The sequence below is a fragment of the Octopus sinensis genome, linkage group LG8, assembly GCF_006345805.1.
Source record: "Octopus sinensis linkage group LG8, ASM634580v1, whole genome shotgun sequence".
In the NCBI taxonomy this organism is placed as follows: Eukaryota; Metazoa; Mollusca; class Cephalopoda; order Octopoda; family Octopodidae; genus Octopus; species Octopus sinensis.
In genome coordinates, this window is record NC_043004.1 from 70,687,367 (window position 1) to 70,708,092 (window position 20,726).

At 38.0% G+C, this 20,726-nt stretch overlaps 1 protein-coding gene across 1 annotated transcript in view; it reads right to left on the minus strand.

The window, feature by feature from the left end:
• Positions 1–5,179: 5,179 nt before the first annotated feature.
• The window catches only part of LOC115214955 (tetratricopeptide repeat protein 37), a 95,505-nt gene continuing 79,958 nt past the window's right edge, over positions 5,180–20,726 (minus strand). Inside the window, exons 38-45 of the mRNA XM_029784049.2 lie at positions 19,401–19,541; positions 17,180–17,283; positions 16,876–17,019; positions 14,967–15,055; positions 12,074–12,137; positions 10,328–10,461; positions 8,457–8,592; positions 5,180–5,409 (exon numbers count right to left, since the gene is read on the minus strand). Coding sequence (XP_029639909.1) covers positions 5,335–5,409; positions 8,457–8,592; positions 10,328–10,461; positions 12,074–12,137; positions 14,967–15,055; positions 16,876–17,019; positions 17,180–17,283; positions 19,401–19,541 — 887 coding nt within the window. The 3' untranslated portion in view covers positions 5,180–5,334. The remainder of the gene's footprint in view (positions 5,410–8,456; positions 8,593–10,327; positions 10,462–12,073; positions 12,138–14,966; positions 15,056–16,875; positions 17,020–17,179; positions 17,284–19,400; positions 19,542–20,726) is intronic.

Here is a 20,726-nt window from a genome sequence, read left to right on the forward strand (position 1 = left end):
GTTGATATTTCTGACACCATGTTTCTGGTAATGGAATCGGTTGATGTTTGAGGTCTGTTTTCTGCAATCATTCGATAATGACCGAGAGGTTCTCATAGAAGGTCAAATGTTTCCATCTAACCAGCTCACTACATTTAGAATCAAACATGGATTTGCTAAGATTGAGGCAGACTTCTTAATACAGCCATTCTTGTGACTACCCGATCGAATAACCATAGAGAAGCTCTCAGTACAAGTAATGGGTTCAAGTGCTGAGTTTAGTTTTTACCTTAAATTACCTGCAATGGATTCATATTTGGATGAGAAAGTTTACCTTACCATTAGCTTATAACCACAGTAACGCTTTTCTTCTTAAATTCTTTTTGCATTCCTATATTCCAGTGATATAAACTGTCTGCATGTTTTAATTAATTTTGAAAATAATCAAGAATTAAATTGGTGTTTGAAACAAAATGCAAAGTTCTTACATAAAGTTACAAAAGGTTTCTCATTTCAACATGAGCGTTTTAAAAAAAAATTTTGTATCGTGAAACCAGGAGCGGCTCAGGGTGGACTGGAATCAAAATGGTTCAAACTGTTTCAGCAGGGTGACATCAAAACAGCAAAGCACTAAGATGACGGGGGTGGGGGGTGGAGAGTAAGAGTTATTCCCCTTTAAATTAGCGAGAAAAATTCAAGGGAAGTAACTGCCATTTCGAGACGAATCTCTCGCAAATATTCGTCCACTCTTTCCCTCACGGATTTCGAAAATCTTGGAAAAAGGGTAATAAATACTGCTCTTCGTTTTTGCCTGTTCCATAAAAAGGAGGATACGCTTTGTTATAAAATTCCTCATCTATTCCAACAATATTATGAAGAGAAAATAATTTATCAATTCATAATTTACTATATAAAAGCAACATATGTGTAAAATAAGAAACTAGGAAACTAGGGTTCTGTGATAGATCACAAAGGGTAGCGCGAGAAATAGAAATAAATAGACTGATTACATACAAATGCATTTCGGGTCATATGTTTAATTCTATCTTCTTAATTCTATTATATATATATAGGCGCAGGAGTGGCTTTGTGGTAAGTAGCTTGCTTACCAACCACATGGTTTCGGGTTCAGTCCCACTGTGTGACACCTTGGGCAAGTGTCTTCTACTATAGCCTCAGGCCGACCAAAGCCTTGTGAGTGGATCTGACGTGTGTGTGTGTGTGTGCAATAGAAGTGGGATGGTGAACATTCAACACTGAAAACAAAAATCAAAGAGCGTTTCAACTGTGTGTGTGTATGTGTGTGCATGTACAAGGAAATATGTGTATGTTTGTAACAAACAACGATTGATGTCACATCTCAAAAGACAATCACTAGATAACATTGACAATTGTATTAATTTGATTTACCATCCATATTTATATATAAAATACTACAATTAACTATCATTTTTGATGGCATGGGGCCAGCTAGTATATATAATAATAACCGTTGCATAGGGGTTCCCTGAGGCATGGAATATATTTTGAAGCTCCCCTGAGAGTAAAAAGGTTGATAAATGCTGATATAGAGAATAACTTATAATATAGAAAATCAGAAGTCCTTCAGACAAAATGCCTTAAAGCATTTGTTGCAGCTCTTTTTAGCATTCTGAGTTGAAATGCCAATGAGGTCAATTTTGCCTTCCATCTGTCTGGAGTTGATAAAATAAGTACCCATCCAGGACAATGAATTGTTGGGATTGTTAGCACATTGACAAAATATTTTGTAGTATTTGCTTCTGGCACACTATGTTCCAAGTTCAAATCCCACTGAGATCAACTGTTTTTCATCATAAAAGAAAGTGCTAGTGCTGGGCAATGCTCAAAATGCATTTCAAAGCTAGAGACAAATAGATATATAGACAGAGAGTGAATGAATGCAATAATTCCTCATCATTTAACGTCTTCTTTCCATACTAGTATTAGTTGGATGGTTTGAGAAGGAGCTGGCTAGCAGGAGCTGTCCAGACTCCAACTGTCTGTTGTGGCATGATTTCTACAGCTTGATGCCCTTCCTAATGCCAACCACTTCACAGTGTGCTGGGTTCTTTTTACGTGTCACCAGCATGGGTGTGTTAATGCAGCACTGTCACAAGTGCTTTTTAAGTGGCACTGGCACCTGGAAGGACAAGCCCGTATATATGTGGAAGACAGCAATTTTACTTAGACCAATAAATCATGTTTGTCTTTCAATAACTGTATGTCACATCAAATAATAGCCATAGTTCACTGACTGATGGCTTGGTACTGGCCATCGATAGTTTGTTGACTGATAATCTGCTCAACATCTAGTGATATTCACCATTGACACAGTAAGTTCATCTACCAAAATAGTTCATATCTGCCATGCTGTATTCCATGATCCCAACACAACCCTGTCTCGGATGGTTAGCAGGGGTTACATTTTTGCCAAAAGGCCACCAGGGATTTGATCTGGGATTGTTAATTTCCATATTCACAGATGACCTCTCTCTACAGGCTGGGACCCGGACAAGTGCTTGTACTCTACATAAGAGTAGACCTAGAAACAAATGGTAGCTACAAGGTTTTATAATAAATAGACAAGCAGATAAATAAATCAAGAGATATAAGCAAATATATAGATATATATATAGATATATATATATATTAAATTTTATTTTGCAATTAAGATTATATCTGAATTATATATCTAACACAAACAAAAAAATAAAGCATTAAAAATATTTACTCATATTTTTCTGTCCATGTAACAATCAGTTCTTAAAATCCTTAAAAACATTTGCATTTGCACAATCCATGAGAATTTTTCATTTCATTTTCATTTTTTGCTTTTTTTTCAATTTTAATTATTTTGAGATTGGGAAGCAGGAAGGGGGGGGGGAGCAATAAAGAATTGCAAAAAAGTTAATATTACAAATTTTGTTGCATCTGGGGACAGTCATTATGCCAATATTATCAACGAATGCACTGATTCAATCCCAATTCTTCATTATTGGTCAACTGGTTAAATATCCACCTAACTAATCAATTGTTTAACTTCGTTAAACAGTAAGTCATTTGTGCTTTTTTTTCTTTCTTTTTGCCAAAGCTCTTTTGTTTCTACTTGCAACCTTTTCAATGACTTTTGTCTTCGTCTGTTACGGAGGCTGAGCTGGTCTGCTTGGGACCTTGTCCTGAACATGTGTGTGCATGCAAGTAGCAACGAAAAAGCTTTGACAAACAAATGACTTACAATCAATCGATCAGTTAGTTGGATATTTAACTAATTAACTATTGATAAAGGAGCGGAATCAAACCAGTGCATGTGTTAATGATATTGGCATAACGACTCTCCCCAGATACAACAAAATTTGTTTCAACACACAAATTCACATAAAGAATCTTGCAAACCAGATACAAAAACAAAATTAAAATTACAATTTTACTCTGCATTACCAAAACAAGCAAAAGAAAGAGAAAAATATCTTCTTTTACTGGTTTCAGTTACTGGATAGTGGCCATGCTGGAGTACCACCTTCGAAGGTTTTAGTTGATGACACTGACTCTGGGTATTTTATCTGGTACCTTTCCATCACTTGTTTATTTATTGAATGGATAAGACCACCTCAGCATCAAGGGCCATAACTCACACTCAATAAATACCAAAAGATAATCTTGTACAATGCACCAATTTATTGGGAATCTCTCACAGCTATACTCACATGTGTGTATGTGTATGTTTGTGTGTGTAGGTATGTTTACACACACTAACATACATACATGTCTGTGTGTGTATGTATGTATAGACACTCACATACATACATGTCTGCATGTGTATGTATATATATCTATATAGAGAGTGAGAATTTACAAAAAGAAAACAAAAGACGAAGACGGGAGTGTAAACAACAAACAGATGTATTAGTTTAACGTTCGGGAAGTGAGAAAGTCTTTTACGTTTCAAGCCTATGCTCTTCAACAGGAAGGAACACAGAAATAAACAGGGAGAGAAAACAGAAAAAGGTAAAGTGGCTAGCGATCTATCATGGCGAAAACCTGACAGAGTGGTCACAGAAACACACACACACACATATATATATATATACATACATGTGCGTATATATACAGGACAGTAAGAACAAACCAGTAAAAGAAAATGGTGAGGGCTGTTAAGCCAAGACGATGTGAAGTAATGAATGCTGGAAAAACGAGCTTTGAGAAGACACAGATAAAAGCACATCTTGTCTTTGGGAAGGAAGTGGAAGAAAGAAAGATGGATGGCCGTTGGTCACGTGTGAGCAACAAGAGAATCAAGGAAGAGTGAGCAAGAGAGAGAGAGAGAGAGAGAGAGAGAGAGGGATGGTGAAGGGGAGAGAAGAATAGGAAAAGGGTGGGAGAGAAAGACAGAAAGGAAGAAGAACAAGAAAGGGAGATATATATATATTCATACACATGCACATTTATGTATATATATACATACATATATGTATTATCATCATCGATGTATATGATGATCATCATCATCCTTAAACATCCGTTTTCCATGATGGCATGGGTTGGACGGTTTGACTAGCCAACCCATGCTGGTATGAAAGCAAATGATGATGATGATGATACATGTGTGTACACACACACACACACACACACACACACACACACACACACATACAACAGGCATCTGCACAGTGTCCATCTACCAAATTTCATTCAGAAGGTATTGGTCTACCTGAAGTAATGAGAAAAAACACACACATGCACACAGACATTTGCTGAAAATGCCACACAGCAAACACACACACACACACTCACACACACATGTACAAACGCTCCAAAAATAAGAAAAATAAAAACGTTGTTAATGTCAGAATTATGCCTGAACCCACAACAGCACAGAAAAAAATCAAATAATTGACAAGACTTTCGGGGTAACAGGGTTGGGGTTTGAACCTGACAATTCAGGATTAGATTAAAATTTATTTATAATTTATGTGTGCATATGCTTGTGTTTATACACGTGTGTGTGTGTATATATGTGTGTGTGTGTGTGTACATACACATATATGTGCACACCCACCCAAACACACACACACACACACACACATACACACTCACACACATACACTCACATATTTAAAAAATACGAAGAGAAATTTAGTTAATAACAAATTAATCTCTCATTTTTGTGTCATTTTTTGCAGCAGGAAAGTTTTTTTGTTGTTTTGTTTGTTTTTTTGTTCCATTTTGTTGTTTTTTTACTTCATCTGTTTCCACAGTCTTTTTTTTTGTGGGGGGAGGGATGTTCCAAAGCACAGAATCATTGAGAAGTGAATGTCTTTCAAAGTAAATCCTTCCTTATTTGACAGACAATGTCTTAAACACTCCAATAGTACGGGTATCATTGTAAAGATGAGCGTCTGCCAGCAAGCACTGAAAATACAGAGAAGAAGAGAAAAACAGATTAGACATTTTATAAACAAATAACAATTTCTGTGACCACCATCACTCCTAACATCTGTTCACCTAACTCCCCAGACTGCAACCCCTTGATTTTTATGTGTGGGGTGCAGTTGGGCGAGAGATCAACAAATCTCAATCTCCTTGTAACACCAAAGATGAACTGAAGGCAAGGATTATGGCAGCATTCACTAACTTAAACAAGGAGACTGTCCAGAAGATTTGCAGGAGATTCCAAAGTCGTCTGCAGGCCGTGGTTGAAGCCAATGGCGATTTTATAGAATCAATTTACTCTTTAGTATTTCAAGATATTTTTATGTAATTTTAGTAAATATATCTGTTAAAATGAGATGCCAGTGTTATTTTCATTTCTGCGTGATTTAGATGACAATGTATTACCGTACTCTGTGTGCATATATATATATATATATATATATATATTATATAAAAGGGCTTAGTAAAATAAATTACTTTGCCGCATACTGAACTCATTAGAAATAGCAGCCAAAAAACTTTTTTAAGGCTATTTCTAATACTTAAAGAAAATCTCTCTCATATATAGTGTTTGCATAATTTAACTCACAAAAGTTTGGGGGTAATGACATCGAAAAATCAAATGCTAAGGTTATTCGAGAACGTACGTTTCAAGATTAGTCAAAACAACATTTCTATCTCAATCTCCTTGTAACACCAAGATGAACTGAAGGCAAGGATTATGGCAGCATTCACTAACTTAAACAAGGAGACTGTCCAGAAGATTTGCAGGAGATTCCAAAGTCGTCTGCAGGCCGTGGTTGAAGCCAATGGCGATTTTATAGAATCAATTTACTCTTTAGTATTTCAAGATATTTTATGTAATTTTAGTAAATATATCTGTTAAAATGAGATGCCAGTGTTATTTTCATTTCTGCGTGATTTAGATGACAATGTATTTACCGTACTCTGTGTGCATATATATATATATATATATATATATATATTATATAAAAGGGCTTAGTAAAATAAATTACTTTGCCGCATACTGAACTCATTAGAAATAGCAGCCAAAAAACTTTTTTAAGGCTATTTCTAATACTTAAAGAAAATCTCTCTCATATATAGTGTTTGCATAATTTAACTCACAAAAGTTTGGGGGTAATGACATCGAAAAATCAAATGCTAAGGTATTCGAGAACGTACGTTTCAAGATTAGTCAAAACAACATTTCTATCTCAATCTCCTTGTAACACCAAAGATGAACTGAAGGCAAGGATTATGGCAGCATTCACTAACTTAAACAAGGAGACTGTCCAGAAGATTTGCAGGAGATTCCAAAGTCGTCTGCAGACCGTTGTTTTGACTAATCTTGAAACGTACGTTCTCGAATAACCTTAGCATTTGATTTTTCGATGTCATTACCCCCAAACTTTTGTGAGTTAAATTATGCAAACACTATATATGAGAGAGATTTTCTTTAAGTATTAGAAATAGCCTTAAAAAAGTTTTTTGGCTGCTATTCTAATGAGTTCAGTATGCGGCAAAGTAATTTATTTTACTAAGCCCTTTTATATAATGTAATAATTTGAATTCGCCTTGAATGGTCCCTTTGCATACTGAACACTTGGTGAAATTGATTAATAATTAATTAATTTCGCCCTCAATTGTTGAAATTATATATATATATATATATATATATATATATATACAAGTATGTTGATGCAAACAGAAAAAATAGAACCAAAAAAAACATGAGTATATATATCATCATCATCATCATCATCGTTTAGCATCTGCTTACCATGCTAGCATGGGTTGGACGGTTCAACTGGGGTCTGGGAAGCCAGAAGGCTGCACCAGGTTCAGTTTGATCTGGCAATGTTTCTACAGCTGGATGCCCTTCCTAACGCCAACCACTCCATGAGTGTAGTGGGTGCTTTTTACATGCCACTGGCACAGTTACCAGATGGGGCTGGCAAACGGCCACGGTCGGATGGTGCTTTTTATGTGCCACCGGCACGGGGGCCAGGCGACGCTGGCAACGGCCACGAACGGATGGTGCTTTTTACGTGCCACCGGCACGAGGCCAGTCGGGGCGGCGCTGGCAACGGCCACATTCGGATGGTTCTCTTACATGCCACCGGCACTGGTAACTCAGCTGCAATTTCCATTGATCCATTTCGATTCTGATTCTGATTCTAACTTGCCTCAACAGGTCTTCACAAGTAGAATATTTTTATTAATATTTAGCAGAATTAACAGAGTGACTCAAGGTCCAAGAGATTCATACATTTGATAAGTTCCAATACACAAAACTCTTGAAGCTGAAGTGACTTTATATATAATGGAACTGTGATTAAGTATATCAGAAAAAATATATATAAGTCGAAACCTTTTATGGTTTTTATAATTATTTATGTTATATAATATCATGTTATGTTATATTCATAGTATTTAATGTCATATTGTAATAAAAATGAATTATTGGATTGTCAATAGCATATCTCTATATGTAATCTATCTTTATAATTGAATTATGCCAATATTTATATGGTATCCTACTGATGTACCAGTGAATTGGGTGTTTAACACACCTCTTTGAAGGATTTGTTTTCCTCAGTTTGCTACTTTATATATATATATATATATATATATATATATATATATATATCATCATCATCGTTTAGCGTCCGCTTTCCATGCTGGCATGGGTTGGACGGTGCAACTGGGGTCTGGGAAGCCAGAAGGCTGCACCAGGTCCAGTCTGATCTGGCAATGTTTCTACGGCTGGATGCCCTTCATATACATACATACATACACATGCACACATGAATGTATGCAATGATATACACATGAATACATGCAGAGACATATAGACCCCCATAAAGAATTATACATACATGCACATACACACCACACAATGTGCAACATACACACATGCAAACACAATACCACACACACACACACACACACACACACACACACACACACACACACATACACACATACATACAGAGGGTTTCTTTAGTTCATATTACACATACCTTTATTTCAGAATCCGAGTTGTTTTTCTTGTGGATGAGCTTCAAGAGATGCTGACGGCCAAGAGATGCAGCAAAGGACAACCCTCCAGTGATTTTATCATCATTGATCACTTGTTTCAGGAAATCAGGAGCTGCTCTGTAATAAAGGACAAGGAAGAGAAGAATAGACAACAGCAACATCAACATCAACAGCACCATCATCCTCCTCCTCATCATTGTTTAACATCCACTTTACTATGCTTGCAGGGGTCAGACTAAATTCATGGAGGGAGATTTTCCATATGGCAAGCAAGTAGAATCATTAGCATCACAGGCAAAATGCTTATTTCTTTATTGCCCACAAGGGGCTAAACATAGAGGGGCAAACAAGGACAGACAAAGGGATTAAGTCAATTACATCGACCTCAGTGCGTAACTGGTACTTATTTAATCAACCCCAAAAGGATGAAAGGCAAAGTCGACCTTGGCAGAATTTGAACTCAGAATGTAGCAGCAAACGAAATACTACTAAGCATTTCACCTGGTATGCTAACATTTCTACCAGCTCGCCGCCTTCAAAATGGCAAGCAAAATGCTTGGCAGCATTTCATCCACGTTTATGTTCTGAGATCAAATTCCGTTGAGGTTGACTTTATCTTTCAGCCTTTCAGGGTTGATAAAGTACCAGCTGAAAACTGGGGTCGATGTGATTGACTAGCGCCATTCCCTGAAACTGCTGGTCTTCTGCCAATATTTGAAATCAATATTTGTGTTAGATAAAGTGGCAAGCTGACAGAATTGTTAGCCAGGCAAAATGCTTAGCAGCATCGACGGTTATATTCTGGGTTCAAATTCCATCAAGGTTGACTTTGCCTTTCATCCTTTCAAGGTCAATAAAATAAGTACCAGCTGAGAACTGGGGTCGATGGAATCAACTAGCCCCGTCTCAAAATTACTGGTCTTGTGCCTATATTTGAAATCAATGTTTGTGTTAGTCTTTCAAACAAAAACAGAACCAAAAGCCAGACGTATTTTAAATGGAAAAGCGTAGATGGACAACACGACTTGTATAAGTATTGTTTGTTTACAATTAGTGTAATGTCAAGACAAAGGGACATGAACAAGCACCCACACACATACACATGATGGGCTTCAATCAGATTCCATGTACCAAATCCTTGCCCAAAGTGCTGTGGAGTGGAATCAAACTGGAAACCACAAGGCTGCAAAGCAAAACTGTTAACCACACAGCCATGACTCTATCTTTTCTAAGATAAAAAAAGTACCCGATGAATATTAATCAGTTATAACACATTGTCCCCAAAGCAAATTTGTAGCCTTGCTTTAATGTCCCTTCGTCTCATTCTCTCTCTCTCTCTCTCTCTCTCTCTCTTTCTTTGTTCATGTGTATAAGCATCTAGTTATGTCTGAATGAATATGTCTCTCACACTGTATATTTCTCGTGTGTGTGTGTGTGTGTGCATTTGCCCCCCTGTACCAAAAAGTACTTCCATCAAAACAGGTTGAATGTCAGACATGTCAAATCATCAGCATCCAATTGGCCATGCCCAATCGCCTCATCATCATCTCTGTTTCACATTTTGTTTTCCATACTGGCATGGGTTGGATGGTTTGACAGGAGCTGGCCAGACAGGGAAACTGGCCAGACAGGGAAACTGGCCAGACAGGAAGCTGTCCAGATGGGAAGCCGGCCAGACTCCACTTATCTATTTTGGTTTGGTTTCTATGGCTGGATGTCCTTCCTAATGCCAACCACTTTACAGGGGTGTACTGGGTGGTTTTCACGTGCCACAGACGTGTGCATTTATGCATCCTCAGAACAAGCACATTTCACATGGTACTGGCACAAAATATAAAAAAAAGGTACTTACTTGGAGTCCTTGTTCTTCAGGGCTTCGACAATACCATACATGAGGTTAGCCGTTGTACACAACGGATCGAGTTCCAACACTTCTTTCACAGCTTCCTCAAACATGGACAAACTGTAGCCACATGTCAGGTCTTTCTACAGTGGGAAACAGGAAACATGTAAAACATGAAAGTATTTTAAGGGTTGATAATTAAAGCTGTGATGTTAAATCTATAATGCTTATGGTCAATATAGAGAAATGGGAGATAACTCTAATAAGATCAGTTAATTGAAATTTTGGGGACAGCCCTGTGTGTGTTGGGAAAGTTGAACATGCAATGGTAACAGCTTTGTGAATGGTAACAAGCTGCGATCATAAAGGATTTTCCCACATGTATAAACGAGCTAGCAGCATTAATGATCTTTTTTTTCTTTTGCTTTGCTGCTTAGAAGATAGATACATGAATATGTGTTTATTTGAATGCAATAATGCATTTATGAGAATACATTAGTGTGTTTAATGTGTTTATGTGAATATATATTAGTGCATTTATATACTCTCTTTTTACTCTTTTACTTGTTTCAGTCATTTGACTGCGGCCATGCTGGAGCACCGCCTTTAGTCGAGCAAATCGACCCCGAAACTTATTCTTTTGTAAGCCCAGTACTTGTTCTATCGGTCTCTTTTGCCGAACCGCTAAGTGACGGGGACGTAAACACACCAGCATCGGTTGTGAAGCAATGCTAGGGGGACAAACACAGACACTTATATATATATACATATATATGACAGGCTTCTTTCAGTTTCCGTCTACCAAATCCACTCACAAGGCATTGGTCGGCCCGGGGTGTATAGCAGAAGACACTTGCCCAAGGTGCCACGCAGTGGGACTGAACCCGGAACCATGTGGTTGGTTAGCAAGCTACTTACCACACAGCCACTCCTGCGCCTTTATGAGTACTTTAGTGTGTTTACGTGAATAACATCATCATCATTATCATCATCAACAGTTAAGCTTTTAAGCATTCAGATAACAATATTTATTCACATTGTTTCAAATTTATCCTGCATTATCTTGTAGCCTTGACATTTCCATGATGTGATTGCTTATTTTCAGACCAACATTGTAGGGTAGGTGTGAAAAGCTGAAACCGGCTGATTTGAACATAAAACAAACAAAATATTTTGGCCGGATATGGCCAGCTTAAATGCTAAAGGGTTAAAGTCTGTTTTTCCATGCTAGCATGTATTGGATGGTGATTATACACAACTATTGTGCACTACATTATACACTAGTTTATTGGTGTATATTAGTATATACTAGTGCATTTGGTGTGAATAGAGGAGTGTGTTTTTGTGTGAATTTTTAAAACACTACATAGATAGTGAGTATATATACATGCATTTGTAAACTGTAGTTATTAAGTCCCAGGTCAGTCCTGATCAGGCTAACCTATGATGAAGGGCTTTTCAGGCTTGCCTATCCAATCTTTTTACTTTGTCAAGCACAGTGTATCAAAGACAACATTATCTAATGTGTCGTTCCATTTTTAAGGACAGTAGGGAGATTTGGCTGCTATTTCTAGTAAACTGAACAAAAACATAGAGACTTTATTGCTTCATGCGTGTTTGCATTCATGAGAACATATATATGTGTTTGTGTGTGTTTGACCATGTATGTGTGTGTGTGTGTACATGTGCTGCATGAGTGCAACCTGCTACAATGCAGATGTAACTCAGATATCAATGTAGATGACAGTAACTTACCATGAGTCGTTTGAAGCTGTACATAGCCAACCTGATCATCGGAAGAAGTCGACCTTCTCTTGCACTGAAAATAGGTACAAAAAAAAAATTTGCATGATATAATATGAGAAATATGATATAATATGAGAAATATATGAGATATCTTTATATATAAAAGTGAGGTTGTGTGCTGTCTGTCTCCTACGATTTAGATTCCTAACTACTCCCACATTTTGCAGTGTAGTTCAACCAAAACCGGGTATCTTATAGTCGTGATTCATACCGAGCCCTTCTGGGTATTAGCGCGCGTCTACGATGAGTCTACGATTTTAAAAAGAATTTACCATCATTTTTTCCCATTTTTAATGCATTTTTGGCATATATAAGGGAAGTAACTCTCTAAAAATTTATTATTAAATCTCAGAACGTAAAAAGCTACAGTAACACCCACCTTTGTGGTTAGCCATATTGAGATGGCTATTATACTTTACATCTCTAAAAATGCTTATATAGTTATTTCCCTTACCAACCCGAGCAACGCCGGGCGATACTGCTAGTATGATATAATATGAGAAACTTCTGGTTGTCAATCATTGTCATTATAATTGTATTAACTTCCATTTGTCCATGCTTGCATGGGTTAGATGCAGTTTGCTGAAGCAGATTTTCTACAGTCTTACGTTCTTCCTGTCGTCAGCCCTCACTTATTTCCAAGCAAGTACTATTTCCTATGGCTAGACATATTTATACAGAATACTGGAAGGGAATGACACTGCTTCTATGACAAAGACACAATTATCACGCAATGTGAAAACAAAGACACACAAACACACGTATATATCATCATCACCATCATTTAACATCTACTTCCTATGTTGACACGGGTAGGACAGTTTGATTGGGAACCAGTGACCTGCAGACCTATGTTGAACTCTGATGTCGGCTTTAGCACAATTTCTACAGCTAGATGCCCTTCCTAACACCAACCACTTTACAGAGAGTACTTAAGGCGCTTTTCTCATTCCACCAGCACTAATTTGCAAGACAAAAAAAGGACAGAGAAAAATGGAAAAGGGAAAAGCTCCCACTACTAAGAGGGAGTATTTGGGAGGGGAAGGTAGAGGTGAGTGGCTGTATGCCAGGTGTTGAAAGGTTAAAGTAGGATAGAGGAACAAGCACAGGTGTCTTGTTGTAGGGGATATATATGGCTGAAGGAGATAAGAGGTAGGGGGTGATAGGGCATTAAAGCAACCTAACCCTACAATATCAGCATGAATCAGGTCCATTTCCTGTTCATCACTCCTTTGAGAGATCATGTATCTCATTTAAAAGCTGTGGAGAGGGAGAAACAGGGATACATAAGGGGCTACAGTAGGTGGGTCATGATGGTAGATAATGGGAGGGCATGGAGAAGGATAGCAAATAAAAAAGATGTTTAGAATGGGGTATAGAAGAGAGAGAGAGAGAAAGAGCAGTGGTTGAAGGCACAAAAGGGAGGTGATCGACTGAAAAAATTGTGTGGGCAGGGATGATGAGGAATGGAAGTATTTCAGTGGGATGAGGACCATTTGGAAGGGAATGGGATGTAATATGTGCTGATATTGCTCTCAGGTGAGAACAGTAGTTATGCAGGCTTCTTTCAGTTTCCATCTACCAAATCCACTCACAAAGCTTTGGCTGGCCTGGTGCTATATTAGAAAGTACTTGTCTCTGATATCACACAATAAAACTGAACCTGAAACAATGTGGATCGGAAGCAAACTTCTTAACCACACAGCCATCCTTGCATCTGTAAGATGTAAGGAATAACAATACTCTTTTACTTGTTTCAGTCATTCGACTGCGGCAACGCTAGAGCACCGCCTTTAGTCAAGCAAATTGACCCCAGGACTTATTCTTAGGAAGCCTAGTACCTATTCTATCTGTCTCTTTTGCCAAACCGCTAATTTATAGGGACATAAACACACCACCATCGGTTGTCAAGCAATGTTGGGGGGAGAAACACAGATACAAACACACACACACACACACACACACACACATATACATATATACGACAGGCTTCTTTCAGTTTCCGTCTACCAAATCCACTCACAAGGCTTTGTTCAGCCTGAGGCTATAGTAGAAGACACTTGTCCAAGGTGCCATGCAGTGGGACTGAACCCAGAACCATGTGGTTGGTAAGCAAGCTACTTACCACACAGCCACTTTTGCGCCTAATAATAATGTTTTATTAGTAACCACACTTTGGATTTACCTCACTGGCTATGGTAAGGCCTTTCAGGGAGGGCCATGTTGTTGTTAAAAAGTCCACTTCATAACCACCTGGTTCCAGATTATTTGATTCAATATCACAGCATGGCACTCAGGGAAAATGACATCTAGTTTAACTCCAGGTCAAAGCAAGCTTTGTGGGTGAAGTCAGGTTAGACTAGTACAGGAGCCTGTGAGATGGATTCAGCTGTATCTGTTCTTAAGTGGTTGACTTAAACTGTGACCCTGGCACTTAAATGTGTTTAGTGGTGTCCAGTCTGTGGGAAGTATCTGGATCAAGACTCTGGTCAGACAGTATTTTATGAGAAATGCGGTTTCTTCTCTTCTTTCTCCCTTACAGCCACCACAATACATAGCAAAGTCAAGCTCACTAAAATTCTCAGCCCTCAACTTGCAACTCATTAACAGCATCAAATGTTACTGACATCATCAGAACAGTCTACGGGTAAAGTTCCTGTAAAGTACATGAGTTCGGTTCATTCAACTAAATCAGCCAATTAAATATGCAAAGTCTGCAAAGTAAGTACTGTGGATAGAATACACACCCACACACATAAGCATGCATACACACACATGCATGCACACATGCGTTCACACACACACACACACACATATGTAAAGTGAGAGAGGATAACCATACCTTTCAGATTGTGCTAAGTTAACACATTGACCTGCAATAAATTCTGCATCTTCAAGGAGACCTTCTTTAATGCTAACTTCCTCCAAAATCTGGCGAACAAAAAGAACAAAAAAACAAAAATATATCTGTTGATTTGATTTAAGAAAGGCAGAAACACTGACTCAAACCAAAAAAGTGTCCCTATACAACAACACTGTGTCAGACACAAAAGATATAAGACATTCTGTTGCAGAGTAAATAAAATGATATTATCCAGTGTGTTGTATATAGAAGATACAACACAGTGCTATGAAGAACATAAAATGATGTTCAATATGTTGTATACAGGTGAACTGGCAGAAACGTTAGCACACTGGGTGAAATACTTAGTGGTATTTCGTCTAAGTACCTATTTCTTTATTACCCACAAGGGGCTAAACATAGAGGGGACAAACACGGACAGAAAAAGGGACTAAGTCGATTACATCGACCCCAGTGCGGAACTGGTACTTAATTTATTGACCCCGAAAGGATGAAAGGCAAAGTCAACCTCGGCGGAATTTGAACTCACAACGTAACGACAGACGAAATACCGCTAAGCATTTCATCCGGCGTGCTAACGTTTCTGCCAGCTCGCCGCCTTTTCGTCTAATTACCAGTTGTATACTGAGGTCAATCTAATCCACTACCCCTCGCCTCCCAAAAAAATTTTGGGCCTTGTACACGAGAGTAGAAAAGAATATGTTGTATACAGAAGATATAATATACTATGCCATACATTAAATGATATCATTCAGCATGCTGTATATAGAAGAATTGTAGAATCGAGACCATCAATTGATGATCTGGATCTAGAATTCAAAAGTACTGCTTTGTTGTACACTGTGTCAATCTGACTCCTTTTCAAAATTACATTAAGGGTGCGCATGTCTGTGGAATACTCAGCCACTTACATGCAAATTCAATGGTTATGTAGTTCAGTTGATTGAACAACAAAAAACTCATGCAGTTCTATATCTTAGAGATGAGGAATTATGTACATTATTTACATTATTTACATTTGACAGATATTTGTCCTCAGCACCAACTGATCGTGGCCGTTGCCAGCCTCCTCTGGCCCCTGTGCCGGTGGCGCGTAAAAAGCACCCACTACACTCGCAGAGTGGTTAGCATTAGGAAGGGCATCCAGCTGTAGAAACACTGCCAGATCAGATTGGGCCTGGTGCAGCCTCCTGGCTTCCCAGACCCCAGTTGAACCGTCCAACCCATGCTAGCATGGAAAACGGACGTTAAACGATCACGATGATGATAATCTTGTGTTAACAACAAACGGGATGAGGACAAATATCCGTCAAATGTAAATGATGTAAAAACTCATGGTTGAAAATTCTAAGGTCCATTTTAATTTAGTATATATAGTATTTGGAAGATATAACACTGTACAGTATATAAACAGTATTATGTGATGTGTAGTGTATAGAATTGTTTATATACCTTGTAGTTAGTAGAGAGAATGAAGATGGATGCTGAGTAAAGAAAAGTGCAGTAATAATAATAATAATAATAATAATAATCCTTTCTAGGTACAAGCCCTGAAATTTGAGGGGAGGGGGATAGTCAAACATATTGACACCCCACCTCCGTACTTGACTGGTACTTAATTTATCGCCCCCAAAAGGGTGAAAGGCAAAGTCAACCTCGTCAGAATTCGAACCCAGAATGTAAAGTCAGATGAATGCCGCTAAGCATTTTGCTCAGCATGCTAACAATTCTGCCAGCTGCCTGCCATTGTAGTGGGGAGGGAGGGAGTGAGGAGGAGGGTGGTGGTGGTGGTATTGGTGGTGGTGATGATGATGATGATGATGAGGAGAAGGAAGAGGAGGAGTAGGAGGAGATAAGATAACAGATGAAGAAAGCAGAAGAGACATACCTGCCAAAATGAAAGCAGTCCACCAGCTTGTACGACACCTTCTTTCACAATATCAACATCGCACAATTTCACCCCTTCTAATGTACGGATATATGCCAGGGTGTTGAAGTTTTTCTCTTCTTTAAAACACGAACTTTCCAACATCTGAACAAAAGAAAACAAAGAAGGGAAAAAAACAGAAATATATAATTTGCCAGGTATTTTTGTTCACCAAATAAGACAAAAGTGAATAAAACAAAACATATAAAAAAATAAACAACTATACATGTCTACAGGAAAATGTGAGAAGTGAAATTGAGCTCACCTGTTTCCACACTATCTGTAGTTCTTCGAGAGATGTGAAGATGTTCATGGCACACCAGCATCTCAGCTTCCACATCCATTGCTGAACACTGACACTGATCTGATCTGTAGAGTAAAGAAGACAACAAAAACAAGAAGACCATTATTATTTTTATTAACATTTTTATTATTATTATTATTATTAGCACTCTGTTTCTTATTTCTTATTTCTTTATTGCCCACAAGGGGCTAAACATAGAGGGGACAAACAAGGACAGACAAACAGATTAAGTTGATTACATCAACCCCAGTGTGAAACTGGTACTTAATTTATCAACCCCAAAAGGATGAAAGGCAAAGTTGACCTCGGCAGAATTTGAACTCAGAATGCAGTGTCGGACAAAATACCACAAAGCATTTCGCTCGGCGTGCTAACGTTTCTGCCAGCTCACCACCTTTCTTCATCACCACCATCTTTGTCACCATTATTGTCATCAACAGCAGCAGCACCATCACCACCACCACTATCATCATCATCATCACTATCACCACCATCGTCATCATCATCAACAACAACACTCATTGTCGTCCGCACCACCACAGCAATCACTGTTTTTCTTACCATCATCATCATCAATACAATCATTGTCATCAGTAGCAGTACCACCATCACCAACAACACCACTGTTATCATCATCATCTCCCATTGAAAATATATATATATATATATATATATATATATATATATGTTCATTAACCGTACATTAATCGGTGTGCATTCAAAGCAATGATTAGTAATTTACGAAACCGGTATGCTTTTAAATCTAGTTAACAATTCACAATAATTCACATCTAATTATATATATCTTTCATTACTTTTCATAAAAAGCCTTTACTTTTTTTGATTTCCAATGTGCATTTTCGCTTATTTTTCTTCTTACTTTCCCCCGTGTAGTTTCTATTTTCTTTTTGTAACATATTTCTATTATTTATATATATATATATATATATCGATCAATGGAAATTGTAGCTGTGATACCAGTGCCGGTGGCACATAAAAAGCACCATCCGACCGTGGCTATTTGCCAGACTTGTCTGGCACCTGTGCCGGTGGCACGTAAAAAGCACCCACTACACTGATGGAGTGGTTGGCGTTAGGAAGGGCATCCAGCCATAGAAACCAGGCCAGAACAGACTGGGCCTGGTGCAGCCTTCTGGCTTCCCAGACCCCAGTTGAACCGTCCAACCCATGCTATCATGGAAAGCGGATGCTAAACGATGATGATGATGATGATATATATATATATATATATATATATATATATATAGAGAGAGAGAGAGAGAGAGAGAGAGAGAGTCCTATTGTATTCCTTCCTGCTGCTGTTCTGAGTGATAAACTAGAAATACATGGACACTTGCCAAAGGATGTCTCAAGGCTATCCGCCATTTATTGCCGGTTCCTAAAGAATGCATTTTTTTAAGGTGGATGTCAACTTAGGGCATATAGAGCCAAAATGGGTACCACAAAATATCTGCCTAGTGAGCTCCTGTCAAACCGTCCAATCCATGCCAGCATGAAAAACAGACATTAAATGGTGATAATGATGACGATGATGATGATTTTATTTCACACTTTAATGATTCTTGTGATTCGCTGTCTTAGGAAGATTGCATAATAAATGTTGGATTCACGGCTGTCTAATTTCATGAGATACTGTTTTCTCTAACCAATCCTATTTTCAGTCATCATCTGATGTAAACTATTATTCACTTATTGAGTATTTAGCCATTAAGGCTGAGAGTGTAGTAAAGTCTATGCTTTGCTGACAAGATCACAATAAGGTGGAAACATGTCCAAAGTTGTCATTCATCTTCCATATTTGTAGAAATAATCAAAATTTGGTGTTCATAAAAAGAAAATATTGGTCACAATAAATATATCAGTATATATAGTGTAGTTGTGCTTCACTAATGAGGTCATAATAAGGTAGAAATATGTCCAAAGTTCTAAACCCCCCCACCACCACCACCATCTTTCATATTTGTAGAAATAATGAAAATTACATTAGCTGTTCACGGGAAAAATATTTCTCAAAATAAATATAGCCAAATATAGCAGCCAAACATCCCACAAATTACATTTTGCTATCTTAAAGGAAAGAACATATTGGTGTTAAGGCTTCTGACTAAGGGTGGAACTGAGGCTAAACCACAATGGGATTATGAGAAAATCCATTTCTTACCTGATAACTCTAGTAGTACATGATCCAGAAACATCATCTCAGTGAAATAAAGGTTGTCTGGAGCCTTGTCGATGACACATTGTTTGATCAAGGCACCAGCATGAATGCCTGGGATCAGATTCAGCATGCTACTGAGATCATCTGTAAAGAGATATATACATATAAAAAAATAATAACAACTGCAAAGTAAGGCAATGTGTGTGTGTGTGTTGAATCATATATGTATATATGATTCAAATGTAGAGAAAACAAAAGACAGAGACAGGTTTGACAACAAGCAGATGTATTAGTTTGACACTAAAAAAAAAACCCAGAAAAATCCTTGATGTTTCAAGCCTATGCTCTTCAACAGAAAGGAAACAGGGGGAAGAAATGGAGAGCAGGATAAAAATGTGTTGGGATTAATGGTTCACCATGTTTATTTATATATATATATAAATACACACAAATATAATTCTTTTTGGGAAGAGTATATCTCAGAATACATACAGAAAGCCATAAATAATAGCATGTAAGTATTGGGTTACAAAAAAAACAACCTTCCAGGTAGAAAATGTCAAAGGTTATTCACAGGACACGAATCCACATCTCCTGTAAACATGAATTTGTTGAGACAGATTTTCTACAACCGGATGTTCTTTTAGTCACCAACCCTCACCTGTTTCCAAGGAAGGTAATCTTTCTCCCATGGCCAGGCATGCTTTTTCATGGATGACTGGAAATGAACAACATCGTTTGTATAAAAACAATGCTCTTTTAGAACCATGACGTCAAGACAGGGCCTTTTCTCAGTTTACTGTCTCCTAGATCTTCTCACAAGACTTTGGTCAGCTTGGGGCTGTAACAGAAGAGACTTGCCCAAGGTTCCACACAGTGAAACTGAACCAGAGATCACATGATTGGAAAGCAAGCTTTCTTAGCCATTCGGCTACACATATTCATTCAAATCTATGAGGGAGTGCTGAAAAGTTCTTAGTTTTAAGGGTATTGAAAAAGGCCTGGTTGGAGGCCCAATCTTCTGAGTTCTTTTTTCAGGGCTTAGAAAAACTGAGAGACCACTGCAATAAGTGTGTGAATCTGAGAGGGGAATATGTTGAACTAAATCATAATTAACTGATCCTCTTGTATTTTTTTTTACCCAAAGCCAAGAACTTTTCAGTACCCACTCATGTGTGTGTGTGTGTGTGTGTGCGTGTGTGTGTGTGAGGGTGTGCAGAAAAGTTCTTGGCTTTAAGGGTATCATGAAAGGTTGAAGGCGCAACCTTCCAAAGTTCTTTTCCAGGGCTTAGGAAAACAGGATTGCTGCAGTAAGTGTGTGAATTTGAA